This window comes from Otolemur garnettii, unplaced genomic scaffold (assembly GCF_000181295.1).
Source record: "Otolemur garnettii isolate 467f Iridium unplaced genomic scaffold, OtoGar3 scaffold00014, whole genome shotgun sequence".
Classification (NCBI taxonomy): Eukaryota; Metazoa; Chordata; class Mammalia; order Primates; family Galagidae; genus Otolemur; species Otolemur garnettii.
Window position 1 is genome coordinate 23,968,711 of NW_003852409.1, and position 11,524 is coordinate 23,980,234.

General features: G+C 38.7%; 1 protein-coding gene and 1 pseudogene across 1 annotated transcript in view; both read right to left on the reverse strand.

Annotated features, from left to right (window-relative positions):
• The window catches only part of C5 (complement C5), a 144,045-nt gene extending 139,973 nt beyond the window's left edge, over positions 1-4,072 (reverse strand). Inside the window, exon 1 of the mRNA XM_023510578.1 lies at positions 3,971-4,072. Coding sequence (XP_023366346.1) covers positions 3,971-4,035 — 65 coding nt within the window. The 5' untranslated portion in view covers positions 4,036-4,072. The remainder of the gene's footprint in view (positions 1-3,970) is intronic.
• LOC100962749 lies at positions 1,413-2,003 on the reverse strand (annotated as a pseudogene).
• Positions 4,073-11,524: the final 7,452 nt, after the last annotated feature.

Consider the following 11,524-nt stretch of genomic DNA (forward strand, 5'->3'; position numbering starts at 1 on the left):
CTTGGTAGAGTGCCATGGTGTCATAGCTCACAGCACCCTCAAACTCTTGGGCTTACATGATTTTCCTGCCTGAGCCTCCCAAGTAGCTGGGACTACAGGTACCCGCCACAATGCCTGGCTATTTTGTTGTTGTAGTTGTCATTGTTGTTTAGCAGGTCCTGGGCTGGGTTTGAACACACCAGCCCCAGTGTATGTGGCAGTACCCTAAGCACTGAGCTACAGATGCTGAGCCATCTATGGAGTTTTATGAGCAATACACTACAGACCACCATGCATATTCACATATCTCTATTTCTTTGTAATGATAATTTCCATAGCAAGCATTTTCAATTCCTCTCCAAATATTTTTCATACTAGTACAATTTTATTTTCCAATAAGAATGTTAAATTTTATATGCATTGCTCAAAAAATAGACATATTACATCACATTCTAAACAACTTTTCTGTTTAGAAATTTTTGCTTCACCCATGTTAGCATTAGTAACTTACATCATTTAATAATCACACAGTAGTTGAGTGTTATAAATGATTAAATCTCTATGTTATCAGTATTCAAAATTTGTACTTTTTTTTGAGAACATTTGGCATAAACCTGTATGTAAAAAATGAAGTATAAAAAAAATGATCAGGACGGCACCTGTGGCTCAAAGGAGTAGGGCACTGGCCCCATATGCCAGATGTGGTGGGTTCAAACCCAACCCCGGCCAAAAAATAACTAATAAATAACAAAATTTTAAAAATGATCAATATAAGGCAGCACTTGTGGCTCAAAGGAGTAGGGCGCGGGCCCCATATACAGGAGGTGGTGGGTTCAAACCCAGCCCTAGCCAAAAACTGCACAAAAAAAAAAAGACAAAAAAAAACAGAGATGAATTTTGGGCGGTGCCTGTGGCTCAAAGGAGTAGGGTGCTAGCCCCATATACTGGAGGTGGTGGGTTCAAACCCATCCCTGGCCAAAAATTGCAAAAAGAATGATCAATACATACCATTAAAATTGCAGAATTTTGGAATTTATTTTCTGAGGACAAACTAACATAGTCTGAAGAGTAAGTAAATGTTTTATCAGGATAACTTTTAATGGAGATGGTTGCATCAAATGCTTCTGTGTATCCATAAACCTGAATTACAATATTTTCAGATGCTCCAACATGGAATATTTTTGGTGCTGAAATGACATATCTGTTGAAAGAGGAAAAGAGAAGGTTCATTATCTTTATATGGCACATTTTCTTATACTTCTGATTTTTTCTCTCACTTGAGAGACTCAGTTTGAAATTGAAATATTTACTGAACTTAAAAATGATAGTATTAAGTCAAAATTTATTTGTGATTTATGATAATTTCAGCATAATTCCCAAGAAGAAATAGTTTGGAATTCAAACCAGGAGAGTTAATTTACTTTTTTTTTTTTTTAACAGTGAATTTCTAGGCCAGGTTCAGGTAACTGAAGGGCCTTTATAATTAGTTTATATTGTCTAGATCCAATATATGCTGTTAACACAGTCTGGAACAAAATGGGAAATAACATTTTTCTAAAGACAGGCTTCGAAATTCTAATCCAGTAAGTTGTTTCTTTTCTGTGGCAGCAGAGCTGATTGATACATGGCTGCTAGGCCAGCATTCACTGGTATAGCCAAGATAACAGGATACAGAACAACAAAAATAAGACCAACCAGTCCACTCTGTGTTACAGTGCAGGTTTCACAATTCAGTTCACCTGTAGTCAAAGGTAAAGCTACAAAACTTATGTATGCTATATCTGTTGTCAGAAATGGAAGCACTGCCATTGGCGAGCCAGCAGTAATAGGAGCTTGTGTCACATACAACATGCATCGAAAAAGACTGTTTGCTATTAGGTCACAGAGAGCAGCATTAAGTCCAATATATACTGATCCATGATCAAGTAAATTCCTTTCTTATTCTGGAAGCTGGTGAATTTTTCTGGTTATGACAATGAAAAGTGTTTGGTTTTCCTTGATAGTATCATCTGGTTTATGATTTTCCATTTTGAATCTTTTTTTTTTTTTGAGACAGAGCCTCAAGCTGTCCCCCTGGGCAGAGTGCCGTGGCATTACAGCTCACAGCAACCTCCAGCTCCTGGGCTCAAGCGAGTCTCCTGCCTCCGCCTCCCAAGTAGCTAGGACCACAGGCGCCCGCCACAACGCCCAGCTATTTTTTGGTTGCAGCCGTCATTGTTGTTTGGCGGGTCCGGGCTGGGAATTCGAACCCGCCACCTTAGGTGTACGTGGCTGGCGCCTTAGCCGGTTGGGCTATAGGCGTCGAGCCTCCATTTTGAATCTTATGCTTTCCTCTCAGGAGCCACTGTCTCCCCAGATTTTCCTTAACTACACCTGGGGTGCATAGCAACCTTTGTTCAACTCTCCTGGGTGCAGCCATCTTTGGCTAACACATGACTCCATCTCTCTCTCTCTCTCTTTTTGAGACAGAGTCTCAGTTTGTTGCCCTCTGTAGAGTGCCATGTCGCCCTCAGTAGAGTTCTGTGGTGTCATAGCTCACAGCAACCTCAAGCTCTTGGGCTAAAGTGATCCTCTTGCCTCAGCCTCCCAAGTAGCTCGAACTACAGGTGCCTGCCACAACGCCTGGCTATTTTCAGAGATGGGTCCTGCTCTAGCTCAGTCTTGCTCTAGCTCAGGCTGGTCTCAAACCCCTGAGCTCAGGCAATCCAACTGCCTTTGCCTCCCAGAGTGTTGGGATTACAGACCACTGCACCTGGCTTCATTTACATTTGAAAGGTAATAACAGCACCTTCCCTCAGACATTGCAACAAAGGAAGACTTTAATGATGTTGACCAGAACATGCAAATAGGGTCAATATTTTTTGGTTAATGAAGCAACATAGGCACCAGTGATTGAATTCCAAGTCTTCCATCTGCTGGCTGAGAGACTGTGGAAAAGCCACTAATACTCCTTGAGGCTAAAATAACTTACTTGTGAAAATATCATCTTATTCTGTGGTAAGGATTAAACAATAATATATATCTTGGCTAGGTGAGGTGGCTCACACCTGTTATCCTACCACTTCGGGAGGCCAAAGTGAAAGAATTGCATGAGACCAGGAATTCAAGACCAGCCTAAGTAAAAGCCAGACCTTGTCTTTTCAAAGAAAAGAAAAAGAAGCCAGGTGTGGTGGTGCATACTCACAGACCCAGCTACTCTGGAGACAGAAGCAGGAGGATTGCTTGAGTCCAAGATTAAGAGGCTGCAGTGAGGTATGGGTGACAGAGCAAGACATGGCCTCAAAACAAACAAACCAACTAAACAAACAAAAAAAAAAGAACACTAAAAATTGCAAAGAATCAACTCATAAATGTAGAATTACAACAAAAGATTTTCAAATTACAGTATTAGATTTGACCCTGGCTTAATTTTGCCAAATATATGAAAAACACAAATAAAATTAACCATCAAATAAAAATAAGCACACTCTGAGAGGCCAAGGAAGGTGGATTGCCTGAACTCAAGCCTGAGCCAGAGCAAGACCTGGTCTCTAAAAATAGCCGGGTGTTGTGGCAGGCACCTGTACTCCCAGCTACTTGGGAGGCTGAGGCAAAAGAATCACTTGAGCCCAAGAGTTTGAGGTTGCTGTGAGCTATGATGCCACAGCACTCTACCGAGAGTGACAAAGTAAGACTGTCTCAAAAAATAAAAATAAGCAAAAAATGCCAAGAAAGTTTATTATCTTGAGTTTATTTTGTACTCTTTTAGAAGAGGAATTTGAATAATCCCTTATGTAATTCTCTATAAATAACAATCACAGAAAGCTGTCACATTGTTAGCCACTCAACAAATCAAGGTGCTTCTGTGACTTTCTCATTCAGAAATGAGACTATTCACTTGGTGTTCTCAGAAGCAGAAAGTTACTTTCAAACTAACATAAACTGTTGAATTTTCTTTTCACTCATCTCAACTAAGATACATTGATAAATGAAGGTGGCTTGTTTTACTTACATTTGTTCCTGTCCCCAACTTTTCCATAAGAAGATTAAAAAACAAAATATTCCCAAAAGGCCCATGGCTGGAGGTAGCAGTGAACCAAGAATACAGTCTTCATACAATTTACCCCATTAAGTAGACTGAGTGTGAAGAATTTGGATAATCTGGTTAATTATTAATATCAGAAAAAGAAACCTCCAAGTAGGGAAACTAAAATTGGAACTAAAACACCCTTTCATACCCAGAAATAAAGATGGGGGTATTTTATAGAAATTTACACCCGGGATATTTATTTTTATTAATATAAATAAAGGGACTCTAAAATGGTGGTTTGGCACACATAAGGAATAGCTCAAAGCCAGAAACCAGGAAGTCATGAACCTGTAGTAGGTTCACTCTGATACTGGATGGAGACCCAGCTGGATTCATTTTCAAAGTGAGATGATTTTAGAATGGGTCTGGTTTAGACAGGGCTCACAAGATGGTCTTTTTGAGCGGTAGTGTGCTTGGTACTATACATGGTCTAAAGATAACATACATCTGCAAAGGGAGTCCAAGGAAGGGTTTGTCCCAGACTAAAGGAGATGTTGAATATTAGGTAAAAGAATGACTATGACTGGGAATGAAAATGCCATGATGAGCTTGCTGGCATCATTCTCTAAGTAACCATACAAATTCTTTAGTTATTTATTAGGGAAAGGATATTCTCCAATATTTCTTAATTCATTATCACTCATTCAAAATTTGCCTTTATTTAGATATAGAATATTTCTCTTTTTAAAAAACTTCATGCTATATCTTTCAGTGAGGATTAAAATAATTTTAATATAAAACTACAAGGAAAACAAAGTTTCTTATAACAACTGAGTCTAGTAATTAAGTTACAATGAAATAAAATTTTACCTTCAAAATTTTTAATTAAGTTTATTTTCATGTCTTATGTTCACTAAAACATTTTCAATTAGCTACCCTCCTCTTACTAGTATTCATTTCTACCTTAGTACAACATATACTCTAATTTAAAGTAATGAAAGATATCTAAGAACATAGTTCTATAAAGCGGATATTTACGGTTCCAATGTTATTCTCTCTATCAATAAATAACAAACCAATATATTTACTCTTTGGTTCATTATTTATTTATTATTAATTAGATTTACTAATACTTTAAGATTGAATTCACTAGGGAAAAAAGAGGTGCAAAGGAAAAATTGATATGTAAATTTCACTAGAGGTATCTCTTGCATATGTTATTGAAATGACAAAAATTCGTCACTATCATCTGACCATCTAGCCCATTTATTTTAAAAAGGAATCTATGAAATTAATGATTAAACTAGGTTGCAAAAGATAGGTCAGGTGATGATGGCCAAACACCTTTGGTCATCATTTTCGGGAAACAAAATTTAAGACAGAGCAACAACACTCAAATCAATCTACGTAATATTTGTATTTTTAGTGCAATAAAATTTGTTTGCTCATATAATAAATACTGGGGCAGCGCCTGCAGCTCAAAGGAGTAGGGTGTTGGCCCCATATGCCGGGGGTGGTGGGTTGAAACCCAGCCCCAGCCAAAAACTGCAAAAAAAAATAGAGTAAATACTGATAACTAAGGCAGGGTGTAGTGGCTCATGCCTGTAATCCTAGCACTCTAGGCTAAGGTGAGTGGTTTGCCTGAGCTTAGAGGAGTTTGAGACCAGCCTGAGCTAGAGCGAAACCCCATCTCTAAAAAAACCTAGGCATTGTGGTGGGCTCCTGTAGTCCCAGCTACTCAGGAAGCTGAGGCAAGAGGAGTGCTTGAACCCAAAAGTTTGAGGTTGCTGTGAGCTATGAAAATACTGATAACTAATTATTTGCAATCCATGGGCCTATTTCTCTCTGGTAGAAAAGTTTAGGAAATGATGAATTGCAAAGGTTCTCAATAGAACCTTAGTTCAACAATTTATAGATTCTCCAATGTGTTTAAATAAACTTTTTATCTGTACTCTAAATGTGACTCAAAGATGGATTTTTCTTTTCATTTTAAAATGTGGCCTTTGGTAGAGTCTTTAGTTTTTATACAAATTCTGTGTTTCTAAAAAAGGAGAATTAGATCTGGCAGAAAAGTTTGGTGGCCACCAGACCTTCCTGCTACCCTAATTCTACCCTTATGATGGAGCCCAAGTAACTTACCCTAGTTCACAAGGCCTCTTAATCTGGGCCCTGCTTTTTTTCTCAAAACTCAGTGGTCCCTCCCATTCCTTATTCCATCCAAGTAGCTGAAATACTTGTGATTATTCTATGAAATCACCATGATGCAAAGGTAATCCTAGCAGGGTAATGATTTTGTCTCTTTCAAATAAGTATTCTTTAATTTCACTTAGTAAAATACGTCTAGACACCAATCGTTTTTTGTTAATACAAACTACAGACCTCTTTGTTGTCTATGATAAAAGGTTTTATTGTATATGATTTTTGGAAACCAGATAACTTATAAAGAGGCATATTAATGGGTGGTTAATTTAAAGAATTAAAAAATCTGGCTCGGTACCTGTGGCTCAAGCGGCTAAGGCGCCAGCCACATACACCTGAGCTGGTGGATTTCAATCCAGCCCTGGCCGGCCAAACAACAATGACGGCTGCAACCAAAAAAAAATAGCCAGAGGTTGTGGTGGGCGTCTGTAGTCCCAGCTACTTGGGAGGCTGAGGCAAGAGAATCACTTGAGCCCAGGAGTTGAAGGTTGCTGTGAGCTGTGATGCCATGGCACTCTACCCAGGGCGATAGCTTGAGGCTCTGTCTCAAAAAAATAAATAAATAAATAAAAAGAATTAAAAAATCAGCAATATTTTGTTTGCTAATTGTTTTCAGAAATTCAGCCCACCAGATGGCTAACTTTAGGTGCCTATTGGCTGGCTAGTGTACGAGAGGTGGTGTGGCTCATAACTTCCCCCACATAATTTCTATGTGCCTGTTTCAAGTCTGGAGAAACAGAGGTGTTTCCTGAGAATTAAATTATTCTAAATTGAGGCATGAGAATCATGTGAATTTTGTTCAGAAGTGGTAGGCTGGTGTTAGGCAAGTGCGTGATTAGAAAACATCTGTCCCTCCAACTGTTTTTTGGCAATTTGGCATAGTCTCACATTTTAATCCTTCGGGGAAGGGCTCCAATAAAAGGCCAAATGAAACTCAGAAAGAAGGACTTCAGAACTTCAGGACTTCCTCCAGGATGTGGATTGGGAGGGTATTGGAGGCTTTGGCACCTGCAGGTGGTAACAGCACTTTTTGTGCTGTCAGGAGACTGCTCCCATAGCTAACAGAGGACAGTAACCTCGATGCAACATTAGTTGCCTTAAAATTCAATGTTAATGGCAGGGGTCATAGCTTCAGCGATCACGGGTGTCAATGTTGCCACTTTTGACATTGGCCATAGTAAGAAAAAAGCATTATGTATACACATATGAGATCTGTAACAGAAAACCAGAATAAGAAAGGAGGAAAATTTTGGCTGCCAAAATGTCTCCAGAGGAACAGATTTCCAAACACAAGTTTTGTGATCAGAACTATCTGAGAGGAATCAGTACTAGGGTTCAATAGAGAAGATGAACTGTCAGCCAAATACTATTTAATATCTACTTACAACCTGTAAATTTATTGTTAAATTGTTGAATTACTATATACCTAAGACAGGTAAATTTTATGGTACATAAATTAGGCCTTAATAAAAGTATTTTTTAAGTGGCACAAATGTGTTTATCATGCCTAGGAGACATTCAGTGGTAGTTGACTAAATACAACACACTCATTTTCTTCCTTCTGCTTTCTCAGTTTCCCTCTTATGAGCACTTTTCTAAGAACAGGATAGTCAGATCCATCAATTCCACAGTTTGTTTCAACTCTAGAAAAGAGATTGGTGGAGGGTTATAACTCATAGATTAAATAAGATTTTTACTTTTCTGTGGAGTTGAGTCTTTCAAGTATATAAGGAATTTGTTTACAAAGTATATAGTTTCCTGCCAGACCCTTAATTTGTAAGACCAGAAAACTGCTCATTTGTTTTGGTACCATGAAATTCATTGATGATCTTGATAGGAGTTTTGTCTAACAGTGGAAATAAGATAGACTGGAGAGGGTTGAGATGTAAGACAGTGGAGACAGGTGGTGCCTGTAGCTCAAGAGGCTAAGGTGGCAGCCACGTACACCAGAGCTGGCGGGTTCAAATTCGGCCCGGACCTGCCAAACAATGACAACTACAACCAAAAAATAGTCAGGTGTTGTGTCAGGCACCTGTAATCCCAGCTACTTGTGAGGCTGAGGCAAGAGAATTGCTTAAGCTCAGGAGTTGGTAGTTGCTGTGAGCTGTGACAGCACAGCACTTTACCCAGGACCACAGCTTGAGGCTCTGTCTCAAAAAAAAAAAAAAAAAAAAAAAGAAAGTGGAGATAGATGTCTAGATAACATGGTAGAATGGGGAAGTGGGAGTTGCTGGTATTGGTCCTATATGGGGAGCAAGATTTCATTGGTAGTAAGGGAGAAGGAAAGAGTCAAGTATGACTTCCCCAAGTCACTGGCTTGAGCAATTAGTGGTATAATTTTTTTTGAGATAGGAGTCTTGCTATATTCCCCAGGCTGATTTCATGCTCCTGGGCTCAAGCAATCTTCCCACCTTGGCATCCTGAGTACTGCGATGATTGATAGGCACATACCACTGTGCCTGGCTTAAGATAATTTTTGCATATAAAAGGAGAGAGACAGAGATGATAAGTCTGGTTTGGACATGTTGAATGTGAGCTGCTTTTAGATTGCCATTTGGTGATATCTAGTAGGCAGGTGGATAGGAAGTTCTTCTCTATCTTTCACTTTCCGTATAACTGTGCCCCATTGTGGATAGCATCTTCCTCGTCTCTGATTAATCTATTTCCCTCTTCCAAAAATTTGTCTCTGGTTTATATCCTTTCTCATACTATCCTGAATTTTCCCACTTGATGATACCTTTAATGTCATTACAGTGAGATTAGAGAAGGATATGGTGCCTCCCAAATTAAAAATGAAATAAAAGAGTGATTTAGTTTTCTTTCCCTCAATTCCCATTGTAAAGGTATTTCCCCCTTTGTAATTAATAAGTAACCTGTCGGGTCATATTTTAAGACCAAGGGAATATCTTATTATCCCCGCAAGATTTCACTCAATGGCTTAACATCTTTGAATTAAAACTATTATATAGAAGGCTATAAAATAGCATTTTCCTAATTTAGTCCTTTCATCTATATTTATTAGCTGACATTCTTCTGAAATGAAGGGGCTTCCCTTTCATAAAAATTCAAAATGTTAATATATAAAAGCTTTAAAATTAGGAAAGAAGTTATAGGGATTTAGATCTGAAAATATTTCTTAGCTGGACACAAGCAAATAGTATTTGGAGGTTGTTTTAATCTTCAATACTTTCTCTGGGTATCCCCTTTCAGTGACATGGGATAGACCCTCTGGCCTCGGGGAAGTGAATGGCAAATATTAATAACAGTTTAGCTTCAGGTGGTAGAGCTCAGAGATAGAGGAGTTCTGGGTTTACCTGACTGGATCTTGTTTGGACCTGAGCATGTAGAACCTGTCCTGGCGCTCTGTAGAGCAGACTGAAACTCACAAGGCAGGCCACAGATTCTTTAAGTACAGTGCCTCCATCAACCTTGGTATTGGAAACAATCTGGTAGGATTTTTATGAAACACTGGACATTGTAGGTCCTTCCCATTCTGAACTTAAATCCATACATGGATTCACACAGAACAATACCAAATTTCTAATTCTACTCCATTGTCATAGTGTTTTTTACTTTTCTATATTTCCCAGTAGTCTATAATCTATTTGAGAACAGAACTGTTTATCTCATTCATCACTGTATTCCCACAGAGCTGGCAATTAGTAGGACTTTAATACATATATTAACAAAATGAATAAAGAGAAAATCAGAAAGAAATTAATAACAACAAAACCAAAACCAAAAACTAAACACAGTATGATGAGGAAAAAGTATAAAGAACTTTGCAAACCAGCCCAAGAAATTTGTCATTCTGTAGACAGTGGCAAGTATGTCATCCTATGTTCTTTTTTTTTTCATTTTCAGATGAAAAAAAAAATTCAGATTAACATGAGGGTACAAATGATTAGGTTACATTGTTTGCATTTCCAAGGTGAAGATGTAGTTGAGAGCCCTACACCCAGGGGGTGTGCTGTATTCCTTCACATTGTGCACATTAGGTGAGAGCTTACTAATCCCTCTCTCTCATCCTACATCTTTGTATAGAATCAGGTTATTTTTCCATGTCAATATTCACAGGGGTCAAATGTAGACATAGCACATGATCTTTTATGTTACAAATTATACCTTATTCTGTGATATTTTTAAAAAAAACACTGATTTTAAAATATACCTGTAATTCAATTAAAGTTTTAAATCACACTAGCAAGTCAGAGAAAGAAATGGCAATGATGATTCCCTAAAGCAAATTTGCAAAATGATTAAATAGGGTTGCAAAAGAGGAGGCAAGTTAAAATAAACAGAACAACTTTGCTTTCATGTGGAAAAAAGAACTGAGGGATAACTAGGAGGTTGGACAATTAAGTTTGTGTATTTATTCTAGAAAAAGTCCTACTACATACCTCATTGCTGAATATCACTACAGCCACCTTTGAAGTACTCCCCTTGGGAAGTTCTATACTGACACCAGCACCTGATCTACACTTCAAGAAATTTTAGAACTTTTTCTGGAATGGCCATCAGACTGTCATTGTAGGAGGTCTGACAATTAAGTCGGTGAACTCATCCTAAAAAAAGAGTGGACTATGACAGGTAAAATAAAATCTGGATCAAATTACATGAGACCAAATGTACAAACATGCAGAAAAGTTTATTTCACACCTGGGTGCAGGTGGGCTGAAATCAAAAGGGATACAGGCAGGGTTAGGGAGGGAGGCAGTTCATTTCATGGCAGGATGAGGGGCAGTTGATTTTATAGGCAAGTCTTTCTTATCAGGGTGCTGAGGACATGCAGCTCATTATTAGAACTCTCTGGGCCAGATCTTCTTATCAGGGTGTCAGAGGATTGTGGTGTAAGCATATTTCTTATGGGTTTGTAACTGGACCAGTATAAGGAAGTGAAGTGCCTGTGGCATGTCTCCCTTATCTGAGTTAAGTCTGCTTCTAACAGAGTCTCATAGAATGGTTTTTTCAGATTTAAGATGGAGTTAGCTTGGCCCACCTAACAGACTAGGCACAGGTATCTGTGCATAGCTTCCCAAGAGAACTATTTTGACAGTGACCATTGTGATATTTAACAATGAGGTACATAGGACTTTTTCTAGGATGAGTTTGCAAATTTAACCACCTGACCTTGTAGGTCGCTCTGCCATGGCTAATATTTGTATTATGAAGACAACTCGGCTTGGTGCCTGTGGCTCAAGTGGCTAAGGCGCCAGCCACATACACCTAAGGTGGCGGGTTCGAATCCCCAGCCTGGGCCCACCAAACAACGATGGCTGCAACCAAAAAATGGCCAGGCGTTGTGGCGGGCGCCTGTAGTCCCAGCTACTTGGGAGG